At 46.8% G+C, this 14,789-nt stretch overlaps 1 protein-coding gene across 3 annotated transcripts; it reads left to right on the top strand.

Annotated features, from left to right (window-relative positions):
- The first annotated feature begins 4,581 nt into the window (after positions 1 to 4,581).
- LOC120728097 (microtubule-associated protein RP/EB family member 1-like) lies at positions 4,582 to 13,137 on the top strand. Of its 3 annotated transcripts, none has more exons than XM_040022803.1 (7): positions 4,582 to 4,703; positions 6,488 to 6,618; positions 7,031 to 7,176; positions 8,914 to 9,115; positions 9,226 to 9,335; positions 9,417 to 9,569; positions 10,117 to 13,137. In XM_040022803.1, the coding sequence occupies exons 2-7, from the start codon at positions 6,498 to 6,500 to the stop codon at positions 10,159 to 10,161; spliced, it is 777 nt and encodes a 258-aa protein (XP_039878737.1). In that variant the 5' UTR covers positions 4,582 to 4,703; positions 6,488 to 6,497; the 3' UTR covers positions 10,162 to 13,137. The 3 variants fall into 3 exon arrangements, with proteins under 3 accessions (XP_039878737.1, XP_039878736.1, XP_039878738.1); XM_040022802.1 differs by having other exon boundaries at positions 4,608 to 4,785; XM_040022804.1 differs by lacking the exon at positions 4,582 to 4,703 and adding an exon at positions 4,822 to 5,613.
- The last annotated feature ends 1,652 nt before the right edge of the window (positions 13,138 to 14,789 follow it).

The following is a 14,789-nucleotide window of genomic DNA, read 5'->3' as shown; positions in this document are numbered from 1 at the left end:
ACACATAACATCCTTATAGAATATGATGTAACACTATAGATCAACTTAGCTCAGAATATATAAAGCATATAAACAGTTACAGCAATATGATGCAACAAACACAGCAGCTACTGATCCAAAATACTCAAAGCTTCATAAAACTGAAACCAACATTTATTTTTAGCTCCATTCTGCTGCTGATACAGACTTTAGGTTTCTGAACATTAAACTTGTTGCTGCCTTTCATAGTGTGTAGCTTGAAGGCCCTGAGTACTTTCTCCCACACTGAAAACACTGGGATGATAACATTATTTGAACATTACCTAATAAGACTGATTCAGCACAGACAGTTATGTTAAACTTTCCTAGCAGTCCTTCACAAACAGGGAACAGTCTGTCTATTCTCTCCATCTGTCAGCTGCTGCTGGCTCTTCCTCCTCCTCTTCCTCACACACTGCTGAGTTTGTCCTGGTGGATCATCAGGGCTGCAAAGCCTCACAGATGATGTGCAGCAGTGGGTCCAATTCAATCTTTATTGGCAGACTTCATGTCCATCAAAACAAGACAGGAACCCCCTCCCCCCAAACAAACAAAAAACAAGGTATAAACCTTTAAAAAAAATTATATCTATCTATTAGAGATGGACCGATCCGATATTACGTATCAGATCGGTCTGATATTGACCTAAATTACTGGATCGGATATCGGAGAGAAACAAAAAATGTAATCTGATCCATTAAATATCAAAAGAGCACCTCACAAAACTTGCAACATGGCGTAACTCGCCTCATAACCTCAGCACGTCGGAGCAGTGTGCATCACGTGATAGAGCGGCTGTGGCGTGCAAGACCTGTAACAACCGATATATGGAGCGACTGCCTCTCCCTCCCTCTCCTGCTGCTACTTCAATCATGAAACTGATCAATGATCAGCTGATCGTCTCTCTTCTTTGTTTTTGGCCCACTTCCGCCAGAAAGATGAAACCAGCGGCTGAACAACAGCAGCACGTTTAAGCTTGATAATCTTTTGTTAGAATTTATTTAATGTTACTTTCTACGTCGGAGCAGTGTGCATCACGTGATAGAGCGGCTGTGGCGTGCAAGACCTGTCGGATCTAGCAAAGTTTAGCCAGGGGGGCCGATAGGGCATGAACAGGGAAAAGGGGGCACAAAGACATACTTTTCTTTCTTATTCTCATTTAAAATGTCTGGCTGTTATTAAATAATTATCTGAATCTTACACCCAAAGTTTTAATCTGATGTAAAATGTATAGAAGTCCATTACTGTATATAGTAACTTTTAAGCAGAGGTGGGTAGTAACGAGTTACATTTACTTGAGTAAGTTTTTGAAAAAAAATGTACTTTTAAAGTACCTTTTTTGCACGATACTTTTTACTTTTGAGTACATTTGTGAAGAAGAAACGGTACTTTTACTCTGCTACATTTGCAAAATTCGACTTGTTACTTTTTAAAAAAAAAAATTAGTTTAACACATTAGATAACATGCCGCCAGTGGAGTTTCCGGTAACTTTTTTTACCAATCAGATAAGCTGCAGGATTCAAACACAAGTGTAACTTATAAACACATGTTCATACTTTTATTCCACAATCAGAGAGAAAGAAACAGAGAGAGAGTGCAGGACAGACAGGTGACAGTCTCAGGTGTACACACTGCTACAAACAGGAGGATTTAGTGTTTGTGTTATTACGAGTGTAAACAAGAAGAGTTCCAGATGGTGCAGTGGACACATGTGTGACTGCTGTGATTAAAGCATCTTTCTTTCAGCTTAACGAGTGAACCGTCAGCTCGTTCAAACACACGTTAAAGTCCGTTTGGCTCGACACCACCGAACAGAGGCAGCAATATAACACAGCTCACATTAACAGTGCAGTGGATCCTGCTTGTGATATTCAGGACTGCAAACCGAGCAGCATCACTGACTTTCAGCTTGTTGTGTTTGTGGATATATGACTGACTTTAATTACCCACTAAATCATCACATTCTCTGTAAGATTAAGCTCAGCTATTGAACAGCGTATATTTTGAAGTAAAGGCTTTAAAACAAAGTTAGTACAAACGTCACTAATGTCACATAACTTTGCCGACATGTGGCCAACAGTAATGTTTAATGTTCTTCATTGTTAAACATTCGCACATAAATAAGTGACGTCATATTCAGTACTTACTTTTGACAGTTCACTCTTCGGCTGCTCCCTTCTGCTGTATTTTGCGGCAAAATTATCCACACCCACTGCCACGCTATGAATTGTGGGATATATGGGACCACGAAGCGTGCACCGGACCACGCTTGATATTTGGGGAAATCGACGGCGCATTTGGAGTACACTTCGAATTGGGACAGTCGTCCTCGCGTCGCTGTGACGTAATAGGTCTCAAAATGCGTACTCGAAGCGTGCGGTCGCTGAATTGGGACACAGCCATTGAGTGCCACACACAGTGGAGGACACAAGCTGTGTCCCAATTCAGCGACCGCACACTTCGCAGTACCCGCCTCACGTAGTCCGTGAAGTGCGGTCGCTGGGACACAGCTACAGTCTGATGTTCCAGGTGTAGCCACGCCTCTTTTACACTAATGAAGGACACACCTGTGAGCAGCAATGTTCCCTCTAAGCTGCGCGCGTGCGCAATTGCGCACTGATGGCACGGTCTCTGCGCACAAAAAAAAAAATCTAACCTAAACTGAAATTAAAGTAAATATGTTAACAATTCTGTTTCGCAGTGTGAGTCAGTGACTGGCTGCTCCTGTATGGGATCAGAACGATGCCACCTTATCCCACAGTCCAGCCAATGATGCGATTCACATTCGTATATACGCAGCTAAGCGTTGACAGGCTATGACAGCGTCCTTATGTGCCGGTGTTTTAGCAAAGCGGCTGATGTGGAGTGAAGCCACGTTAATGACAACGTGTACAACCATTGGAGATGTGAGCAGGACAGACGGAACAACTGACGGACAAAGTGTGGACTTTATAGCAGTTTTTAAATTGTGTTGATCGGCCACGTAAAACCAGAGTTATGATAAAAAAATATCTGCAATGTTTGGTTTTCTTCCTGAATACTGTCGTTGTTTATATTTACTGCGGGAAGAAACGGTGAAAACGGCGTTTTATAAGGAAAACGCTCGAAAGCCTGTGAGCAAAAACAACACACCCCGCCCTTTCCTATTGGTGGAAAAATGTACCATGTCGACCAATCAAAACATGGCATTTAGTTGTTAAGAAACTGGAGGAAGTTTTAGGAGTGACGGCGTGTTTGAGATGTGAGAGATTTGCGACGTTCAGCGCAAATCTTGTGTAGTTAGTGTGTAGTTAGTGTGTAGTTAGTGTGTAGTGTAGTCAATAGTTTTGTTGTGTGTGTCAGAACAATGAGGCACAAATAATTTGTGTGGCATCAGATTTGATGCAGAACAGCTGATTGTTCTGTAAATAGTTTGAAATGTTTGTTTAAAAACGCCTTGGCTGCTTTTTTAGGTAAACAGCTGCAAAACACTTTGTTGTTTGCATAACTCAGTTACTTTTTTGAAGAAGTAACTATATAATTATCTACCCAACATTGGTCATTATTTACTGTATTTTGCAGACAGAGTTACAGACTCTCTCCCAGACCACAGACTCATAATACAAGTCAGAGCTTTATAAAAATAAAAAAAAAAGAAAGAAAGTTGTGTTTTCAAAATTGGAGTTCAAGTTATTTTTACTTCCAATAGTGTTAACATGCTACAGGTCATGGACAAGATTTTTTTTTAATTTTCATTGTAAGTGGGCTAAAGCAGTTAATTAAAAGTCGTCTAACATAAATGTAAATGCTGTAATTTGATTATTTTAATAAACATGTAACTTGCATGGATTGGATGCTGGCGTGACCACAGTGCACACGTCTGCTGTTGCTCACAGGGGCCCAAGGGACGCTCAGGGAGTTTGTGTGCTCGCTCACACACATGAAACATTAGAGGGAACATTGGTGTGCAGTCCTGGTGGATTTTAGCAGCTGTGTGAGAGCAGGGCAAAAATAAATACACTCACCTGCCACTTTGTTAGGTACGCCTCTTCAACTGCCCATGACACAAATGTCTTATCGGCCAATCGTGTGGCAGCAGCTCACACACGGTGAAGACGACCTGCTGAAGTTCAAACTGAGACGATGAAGATTTCGGTGACTGTGCTGTGGTTCTTTGGGCCCTTTAATACCAACAGATTCAGGTGGTGGCCGTTTTTCAGTAAAATCAGTTCATCTCTTCTCTCTTGTGGTCTTTATTTGGCGTTAAGCTCCTAAAATCTCCATGTAAATGTAAGCTAGGCTGTTCTTCCATTATTCAGCTTCCTGTGATAGCAGAGTGAAGGCCTGCTGCTGCAGGAGGTGGGAGTGCACATGTTTCTGTGTCACTACAGGAGGAAAATGATGTTACTATGGTTATTGGGATGTCGATACGTCACTGAGTGACGTAAACCTGACCCGCTGCTCCTATAATATGAGGATGTTTTGGCGTGAATGATGAATTTATTGAAAATAATCCTTTTTATGAATAATGACCACACCATAGACCATTTTGTTCTGACGTCTCCGCTTCCGTCCGCCGTCCTTACGTTTAGGCGTTTCCCTTTACGTATTGACGTCATCGCATCGCTTCTTCCGCTGCCGGCAGAGTGGACGTGAGGAAGAGAAGAAAAAAGCAGAAGAGGAACAAACGTCGAAACGAGCGCAGGTTGTTTTTTTATGAGAAACATTTCCCACTGAGAAGAGTAAAAGCTCCAAGTTCGAGAACCGCGAAAGAAAACCGGCTGCAGGTAGGTTTGAAGCCGGCCGGAGCGGCTGGATAACGGCGGCGCGCTCTGTTAGCTTCAGTGTTAGCATGTAGCTAGAACCGTGCGATCCCGGGGCCGAGCTCCAGCTCTGGCAGCTGCCGGTACAGTGACGGTTTAAACCGCTATTAACGGCTCTTATCCGAGGAGGTTTGACTCAATAATGGCCGAGGCTAACGGGAGCTAACCGGGCGGTGCTTCAGGGCGGGGGGACCGCCTGCAGGTCCGGGAGGTGACTGACTCAGCCGGCCGGTGTGGGCGCGTTTAGCCGATGACCGAGCTTTCTAATATTAACACAGCTAACGGTCAGATAGCGGAGCTCGGCCAGTGTCTTCCCAGTGAGCCGGACGCTGACCCGTTCGGTGCTTGGAGCCGCGGACCTGACGTTGCTGATCACCGCTAATGTTAGCAGCGTGTGGCTAACGGTCACTTCCTCACAGCTCAGGAGCCCGGCCTCATCTGGTCAGCTACTGTGGCCACTGCCCACCTTTAAAACTTTATCTTTGTTCCTCTGAATAAAGAAAACGAAAATCTGAATTTAACAGCAAAGATAAAACCAACTTTTCTTCTTTGAGAAATATGCTAATCTGCATTTACTGGAGATGATATTTGAATAATATTTGAATAAATGTTGGAAGATGGTTTGTGATAAGGAAAACAAAAAAACCCAACAAATGCGTCACTGTTACTTTCAGACTGACAACTGATGGTTGTTGGCTGGGAAAGATGTCCGTTTATTAACCTTCACGACCTGGTTGGTACCTCACCATACGTGACTCCGCCCACTGTCTGCTCAGCTTCCTGTAAACAGCTGTAAGCATGATGACACTGTTGCTGAATCACACAAGTTTTTGTAGCAACATTCACAGTGATGTCACTAAATGAAATCAGCTGATGGACCTGTCAGTGTTTACTACCTGCCCAGGAGCATTTGCTCTGCTGTAGATTTTCTGCTGGTCATCGACGGCATTCAGCTTCCTCTCCTGAGAGGATCTCTTGGTGTGAAGGCTGCTTACAGATGACTCCTACAATAACCACATGTTTTGGCCTTTAAGATGTGACAGCTGACCACATCTGTACATTGTGTAGCACTGACCTCCAGCTGCAGAGGACATACCTGAAACAGGCATCGTCGGGACTGCTGTCTGTTTAGTTTGTGATTTTTGCCGCTGACTCAGAAAACTGCGACTGCTCCTGTAGATATTTTAAATTGTGCTCATCCGGGAGGTTTGTATCTGGGTGTGCCTGCAGCCTCGTCTTCAGCGGCAGATTAAATGTTGGCCGAAGGTTGCAGCTCGTTATCTGACGCAGAGCCACAGACGGGCCTGCAAGTACGAGCAAACGCCAAAGAGTCGGTTCAGATCCACATTTCACCCGTTTCCATCACAAAAGGACAGGAAGTCGTGCTTTTTTTGTTTGTCTTGTCTGAAAAACAGAAATTCTGAGTTTGCTGTGATCAAACTGCATTTCATGTCCTTTGTTCTGAAATTTGACAAACCAAAACAATTACTTTTCAGCAAATTAATTCAAAAAGTAGTCCAGTGTTTCCACAGAGTAGAGGATTTATCTAATCGGGTCATCCTCATTGACGAGGTCCTGATCGAGCAGGTTTAAAGTGACAGTAACAACCCGACGAGCTGTCGGTGTGATGGCCACCATGTAAGTGTGTGTGTGTGTGTGTGGTCAGGTGACCGACGATGGCTGTGAACGTGTACTCGACCTCAGTGACCAGCGACAACTTAAGTCGCCATGACATGCTCGTGTGGATCAACGAGTCTCTACAGATGAACCTCACCAAGATAGAAATGCTGTGCTCAGGTAAGCGAGGACTTTCAGCACTCTTTGTGCTGTTTTTTATTTTTATTTTAAATCTGCAGCTCGCCGAGGGACCGCCTTCATATTTGACACCTAAACGTACGTCAGGTGATGATCAGATGATCAGATTAGTCTACAAACCCTATTCTGACCCTTTCAGGTCACCGTTGAACAGATTCAGTCACACTAACCTTTCTGTGGCCTCACGCTCTTCTCGTCTCCGTATCCTGAGGCGTTAGCATGTGACTTCTATCACTGTGTGGGTTACATCACACAGCGAACAGGAAAGAGACGATTAAAGCTATTTCTAAAATCAAACGTGCAGTTTGTCAGTTGTGATTTCTTGTGGTGTGTGACGCCTCCGTTGACACGGTGTTTCCTCTCCGCCTGTAGTCAAAGTGTTTCCTGTGTCCAGGTGCTGCTTACTGCCAGTTCATGGACATGCTGTTTCCCAACTCTGTGCCTTTGAAGAAAGTGAAGTTCGGGGCCAAGCTCGAGCACGAGTACATCCACAACTTCAAGCTTCTGCAGGTGGCCTTCAAAAAGATGGGCGTCGACAAAGTAAGTCATGCAGCTCATTGATGAGTTTCTGTTGGCGGCGACGCACAATCCTCAGATGTTGAGATCATCCGTTTCACAGATGCAGACAATAATAATAACGTGTTTAAACGTTTCTGTTTGACGACTGTAATCGTGTTCGTACGGATGCAGACCGCACCGCTCTGTCGTGAAGCCGTTTTGCTCGCGGTACATCACGTCGCTGGTTCTTTACCTCGCAGCATGAAGAGAGACGCCTGCTGCTGTGAACTGATGTCATATTAAAACATGAAGGATTACCACCTTCCTGTGGTTTCCTAGTGATGGTCTTTTGTTGTGAAGCAGCCGCAGGAAGCATTGGCGTAACTGGAGCAGGGGTGTGTTCGGCCTGAGCGACGTGAATCACTCTGAGGATTAGCGAGGATTTGGTTTCTGTGGGAAATCCACAGCTAATTACATGCTACACTGTTCCTGCCACAGTGAAGTCATTCAGCTGAAGCGAGGACACAAGTCCTGCGTACAGCGTGAATGCAAGGAATTGCGGCTGATCCCGGCTGACCCCCGGCCTCTAAGCGCTGTTCTGCAAAGACGCCACCACTGATGCCACGCCCACTTTCTCGGAGCTGAGAGCAAACGAGCGCCCTCCCGATCTCTGAGCTCAGTAAACGCTTACCTGACGACTTTATGCTCTCAGTCCGAATGAATAAAGGATGAAGTTCAGGAAGTGATGGTCCCATTACAGCAGCAGAGGAGTGTGGACATGTTGGCGCGGCTCAGGAAATGTCCCAGCGAGCTTTGAATGTGCACATTTGCTTTGTATTTCTTTTTACTAACGCTATTTAAAAGCTTTAAAGACAGCGCAAACATAAAGGCAGCGGAGGAGCGCGGCGCTCCCTCGCCAACAGCTGTGATCTGTAACCAAACACCTGTTCTTACAGCAGTGTGTGAATCAGACCAGACTCGCTTTGTGCTCGGCTCGCTGCACATCTTTGAGGGTTGAAAAAAGCTCCTCAAACCTTTGAAAGTCTCTGTTTGACTTTGTCTCTTTTATTCGCATTAGTGGAAGTTTCTTTGTTTCTGGTGCTTCCTGTTCTCTGGTCTTTTTAGCAAACTGAGCTTCATTAATGTCGGCTCAGTTTGTCCTCTGGATCCAAACGTGTTTCTTTCGGGATGATCTCTGAGCTCCTTCCAGAAGGTTTTTAACACTGTGCGCTTCAGACGTGTGCAGTCCAAAGAGCTGCAGAGACGATCCTGCTGCAGCTCGACGGGCGGAGACGAGAACGTTGAATTCATGAGTCTTCGTGACGAGGCGCTTGTTTGGAACGAGAGGTGGTGGTGAGCTGGTGCAGAAACAAACCTGAGGTCTGATTGTTCTGAACGGTTAATTTCATTTTGGCAAATGACAAAACGGAAAGAATGAACATGTCAGGTGGGGGGACTCGAGGGCCGGCGTTATCAGCTGATGTAAATTGCTAAATAATGTCCACCAGAAGTCTGGTCGTGAACTAATCATCTGATTCAGGTGTGCTGACCCAGGGTGAGATCTAAAACCAGCAGGACACCGGCGCCCGAGGCCTGGAGTTGGACTCCGCTGCTGTAGACGGTTTAACGGGACTCTGTGTCGGTCCAGGGTGGGACTAACATGATGTCCGTCGAACTTTAAATGTCAAAGAGACAAAAGTGATGAAACTTGAGTTTTTATGTAAACCCTGCAGTCAGAGCGCCGCTAACAGCCTGGCGCCATTTCTCCGTCTCTTCCAGATCATTCCGGTGGACAAACTGGTGAAGGGGAAGTTCCAGGATAACTTCGAGTTCGTACAGTGGTTCAAGAAGTTCTTCGACGCCAACTACGACGGAAAGGAGTACGACCCCGTGGAGGCGAGACAGGGGCAGGACGCCATGCCCACGCCCAACCCCGCCACGTCAGCCCTCAACAAACCACCCAAAAAGGCCCTCAATCAAGGTAAGAGCCGATTCGTCTGATTGGTCAGATTTCAGATGGGTGACGGTTACAGACAGGTTTAGAAGTGCTGAAGTTTTGATCGTGTCGCTGACCTTCTAATTTCTCCTCAGCTCCTCAGAGGCCCCCCGTGGCTAAGGTGGCGCCCAAGGTGGCTCCGGTCAGTGCGAAGAAGGCGGGGACGGGAGGAAACGACGAGGAGGTGGCTGAGCTCATCAATGAGGTCAGAGGGCAGACTGTCGCCTCTGTAAGGACGACGGCGAGGCGAGGAGTGCTGATCAGGTGTCTTTATCTTCGTCCACAGATGGAGATGCTGAAATCCACCATCCAGGACATGGAGAAGGAGAGAGACTTTTATTTTGGAAAGCTGAGGAACATCGAGCTGATCTGCCAGGAGAAGGAAGGCGAGGGCGACCCGACGCTGCAGAGGATCGTCGACATCCTCTACGCCACAGACGTGAGTGATTAGCTTTCAATAATTCATGAATCACGTGGCTAAATTACAGAACCGGAGGATCCATTTTTACTCTGCAGCTCAGATATGACACACCAGACATCCCTCACACCTGATTGGCTGAAATGCGCTCCGTGTTCCTCACAGGAAGTGCCATTTGTTGCAGTGAGAACAGCTGCTGTGGATTCTTGCAGAGGCATGCAGCTCACTGTGTCAGCCTCCCACGCTGCTGCTTCATTTACACACATGTATCATTATTGTTTTTATGCAGATTAATGTTGTTTTTTTAAATGCGCTCTTGAACTCGTTGGTGTGGTTTGTGGCTCTCGGCCGCAGGCGATGCCAAAACTTCCAAAAGCTCCTCGGGAAGGATCCTAAACACACGTCGGCACTTTGACTGTAAACACATTTAAAAAGTGCTTCTTCACTGGACACACACACACTTTCATTTGATATAATGCAGCACGGCACATGATTGGTTTGTAGTGCAAACAGGAAGTGACATTTCGTGCTGAGCCTAAAACTGTGTCCCGTCTGCGTTTGTCTCCAGGAGGGCTTCGTCATACCGGACGCTGAGGATCAGGAGGAGTTTTAATATTCAAGACTGCAGCAACGTTTCTCGTAGACGTCCTCGCCCACCAACCCGCCTCCACACCCCGATCAAGCCGAGCCTTTGGTTTTTATATCCAGCGCCGAACCCGGTCTCAGCTTGACACCCCCCCCCCCCCCTCCCCAAGTACCTGCTGGACTTCTCCTTCGTCTCACCTTCGACAAACATCCTTTACCGCGAAGCCTCGGCCCCGCCTCCCCCCTGTTACTCCATCTTTCCCAAAACCGGATGGTGCCAACAAACATATCTGGTGTTTGTAACGAACTTTGATTTGAAAACACGGTGATGATGTTCTCTGTGTGTGTGTGTGTCTGTCTGTGTGTGTTTGAAATGAAACGTGGAGATCCTCCTCCGCAGACCCGGCCGACCTCCCAAACTAATCCCGACACATTCCGAGCGAACCCGCTGAGGGTTTGTGCAGGTTTAGTCTGGGACGCGGCGCCGCCGGCTCGTCTGCTGGCCTTCTTCCACCATCTTTATTTGTGCTGAGCTTTTGTAAATTGATGCTCCTGTTCTTCACGCCTCCCACCTCTCTCCACTGGTTGTGTTTTTGTGTTTGGCACGTGTTGTTCACCTTTCTGATCGCAGCCACGTCAGCGCAGAGATTTTTCCCTCACACTGAAAATGTTCCTGGTAGCACATCGGACACGTCAGGCTTCCTAACAAACTGCAGGACTTGTTTGCGTTTGGCAGCCTTCTGATCAACACGACAATGTCTAGTAAAAAAGAACCAAACCAGATTGTTTTGTCTGTTTCCTGCAGCGGCCCTTAAACATCACGGAAAATCCAAATGCTGTGCGCTCCAGCCGAAACCCGACTGAGCAGCTGGGGGCAGAGGGTGGGGTACCTCCACCCTCAGGCTGTGCTGTCACTGACTCCGCCCCTCTGATGCACTCGCTGTAACCTTAAATGACCCCCTCTTTGGTTTGCACAGCAGTCAGCTCGTCTTCAATCTGCGCGCGGGTTAAAAGCCTGTCCGGCTCTTTCGGGCTCGCGGCCGATTGGGTCTGTCTGCGGACGCTTCCTGTTAGAGTTCGGCTCGTGTCCTGCGTCGGGGTTTAAGCGTATTGCTTAGCGTGCTGAAGGAAGCGCGTGGGAATCACTGCGAGTCTGCATACGCGTCCCTGCAGCGCTGTCGTGGGTCTGACTGGAGCCCAGTTTCTGAAATGTTCCATCGATGGCCTTAATCTTTCTTTACTGTGTGTGTGTGTGTGTGTGTGTGTGTGTGCGTGCGTGCGTGCGTGCGCACTGTTTGTGCGTTTACTGCCAGTCTGGAGGTCGTTGTGGGGAAACGCTCTGCGTCAGTCTTCCATCAAACGCTCCCAAAAGTGTCCGGCTGAGGCTCGGTCCGCTCTCCTGCTTGTTGCCTTCAGCGTCTCCGATCTTTTCGTTTCTCCATCTTTTTCAGAATGTATTTTCTGGAAGAGCGGACGGAGCCTCGGAGCCTCGGGGTGGGGTTACCGGCTAGTTTTTTGGTCTGTGCTGCAGCACGTGTTGCTTTCGGACCTGAGGAGGAAAACTAAAGTAGTCTCCTAGTTTATGTTGTAGTCTGGCTTCTGATTAATGCGACTGATGTGAAAGTTCATAAAGGCACAAAAGCAGGCTTGAAAGCTCTGCAGGGATTTCTCTTTCCAGAAGAATGTGAACCACGCAAAAGAAAAGGCACTCGTGAGCCGTTTTATGCAGGAACTATTTCCCTCTGCCGTCTCCATCCGCCGGTTACAGCTCTCTCACGGGCGGAGGGACCCGAGTGTGGATTTGGGTTTCTTTCTGGAAAGAGACATTTCTGCATTCTTGAAAAAATCAAATAACTTTTTTAATTTTTTATTTGTTTGCGTTTCTTTTTTTTCTAATTTTCTTTTTTGCGTGTGCCGTTTAGCTCCGTCATAGTGACGAGTGGGCGGAGTTAAAACAGGCTGGATCAGAAGCCCTGGCGGCCGGGCAGAGGTAGTGGAGATGGGTGGGGGTGAAAGACAATTAAACATTAAACTTTACGTGAACTTTATTTTGGCACGTTTGTCCGAATGAATTTGTTGAAACTTTTGCTGGCGTCACGTTAAAGCTGGTGGCGTGAGGAACTGGAGGCGGAGCTTCCCTAGAGACTGACCCCATTAAGGCCCGCCCCTCCAAACCAGTAAAAACCTTCAGTAAAATTCACACGAAGCTCTGAACTGTTAGGAAAAAAACACGTCGGCGTGAAACTGACTTTGTGTCTAAATCTTTTTTGAGGGGATTAGAGGAGCAGGAAGTGAGCTTGGGTTTGGTCTAAAAAATGCTCGTCTGTGCTCTGAAGTATTTGATGTTGAACCAAAACAGGAACAGCATGGCGGCATTGCTGCGTCCACACTTACCGCTGTCTTCAGTAGCATAAACGTCTTCTTCAGCCGCTGACCCTCCGCCAAGTTGGGCTCTCAGCAGCACAGAGTTGGTAGAAAAGAGGTAATGGTTCTATTCTTCCACCCCTGTGGTCCCAGTAGCCGATCCAGAGCTGGTACGGAGCATCTTCACCTGGACACAGCTGCTCTGTTCTTGGAGAACCTCTGAGGGCGAGGTCCCAGCATCACGCTGGTGGAAGAGCGGCGTTACTTCCTCCGCACTGCCAACATCAGGGGACCAGGTTAACGGCGCTTCTGTCTTTGTGCTGAGAGTTTTTTTCACGTCTGAACGCGGACTGCGGTCTGCTGGAACGATAATAAGTGTGTCACTGTAAGTGTTAGAAGGACTGTGGTGGTGTTTCATGTCTGACTGTGGTACAGAACGTGTCTGAGCGAAGGGAAATACGCGAAGGTAATGATGCTTGACTGACCTCTGACCTCTCTCCCCTTTTAACGGTCTGTGCCGATAAGCGTGCAGGCCGCGGGCCAAGCGCCACCGAGTCTTCTCTGTCCGGGCTTCTCTCTGTGTTTGTTATACTTCTTTAATAAAGTTTCGTACAGACAATAAAACAGTATTTCCACGCCTGAGTCGGCTGTTTTTCCTCCTTTCCACAGAATCGCGCTCCAACTTGGCGATGACAGGAAAACAATCCTTCAGGTGTTTGTTAAAAACCACTCCCACTCAGAGAGGCAGCAAAGCTCAGAGTATGATGGGTTTTTTTGTCTGCTGGATTTTGAGTCTAACATCTGGAGGAGGTCCAGATGTTCTCCTGAAGCAGCGATGGTGTGAGTCACAGCAGGAGCTGAGCTCACTCCTCTGCTCTTCCCAGATGTGCCTCTAAGCTTCCAGCTGCTGATGTGAGCTCTGAGACGACGAGGCTCTTTCTGCTCTGTCAGCAGCTGTCTGTGAGTGGATGATGATGAGCTACAGATATGTTTCAGGTTCCATTCTCAGTTAACGCTGATAATCACAAAGATCTTGAATCCTTAAAGGCCAAAAATGTACATGTGTTTGTAAAGGTCTCCACAGCCACCACCTGAAGCTGGCCTTGTTTTAACTGGAGGAAAGCTTTGTAGTGTTTATGCACTGGTGTGTGAAGCGCGTCTGTGGTGTGAACGTCACGAGAGCGTCCGTGTTCAGGTTGCTGCTGGGGGGTTTCAGGACCAGCCGAGCATCGTTTAAGCCTACCCAGGGGTGGTTGCTGATGGCTTGTGACGGCGTCAGAGGAATACTCCATGAATCCCAGATTTCCGACATCTCAAAGCTAAGACCAAACTGGTTTCCTCACCATGACGATTAGTTCGCTGTCCTCGGACGACCTCCGCAGTCACAGATCTCAGTCCAGCAGAGCAGCTTTGGGATGTTCAGGAGATTCTCATTATGGGTGCTGCACATGTATGATGATGTCATGATGATGTCATGTCACCAGAATATGTTGTTGAATCTGAGCCAAGAAGTATTAAAAGGGGTCCAGCCCAGTACTACCAAGGTGTACCTAATAAAGTGGCTGGTGAGCCAATTACAGTATAATATCCTGATTTCCTGACAACATTTACATTTACAATAATTGATTACACAGCGGTGGAGAGTAGACTTTAGCACAGTAGATGTCTTTCTGAAAGCGCTGTAACTAAGTTTAAGAATATAATCCACCCACTGTTATCATCTCCAATGCCCTGGACCAACACAGAGCAGAGCAGCTATCTGAACGCTACCCCAACAGAGGTCGATTATCTTGTTAATAATTTCACCTCCTCACTACGTACGACTCTGGATACTGTAGCTCCTGTGAAAACTAAGGTCTCTAATCAGAAGTACCTGACTCCGTGGTATAATTCTCAAACACGTAGCCTAAAGCAGACGACTCGTAAGCTGGAGTGGAAATGGCGTGTCACAAATTTAGAGGATCATCATTTAGCCTGGAGAAATAGTTTGCTGCTTTATAAGAAAGCCCTCCGCAAAGCCAGAACATCTTACTATTCATCACTGATTGAAGAAAATAAGAACAACCCCAGGTTTCTCTTCAGCTCTGTAGCCAGGCTGACAAACAGTCAGAGCTCTGTCGAGCTACCGCTCATCCTACAGAATAAAAACTCTGATTAGGAGGAGACTGAGTGATAAATGTATAATTAAAGATTTTTCTCTTTCATGAGGATCAATAACGGGTCATGAGCTTCTGAGACCGCTCACCTGTCTCAGAGAAATGCTGCCGGATTGACTCAAATACTTAAAAAATA

Source organism: Simochromis diagramma, unplaced genomic scaffold (genome assembly GCF_900408965.1).
Source record: "Simochromis diagramma unplaced genomic scaffold, fSimDia1.1 OVJJ01000308.1, whole genome shotgun sequence".
In the NCBI taxonomy this organism is placed as follows: Eukaryota; Metazoa; Chordata; class Actinopteri; order Cichliformes; family Cichlidae; genus Simochromis; species Simochromis diagramma.
This window is presented reverse-complemented; position numbering and strand designations above follow the sequence as displayed.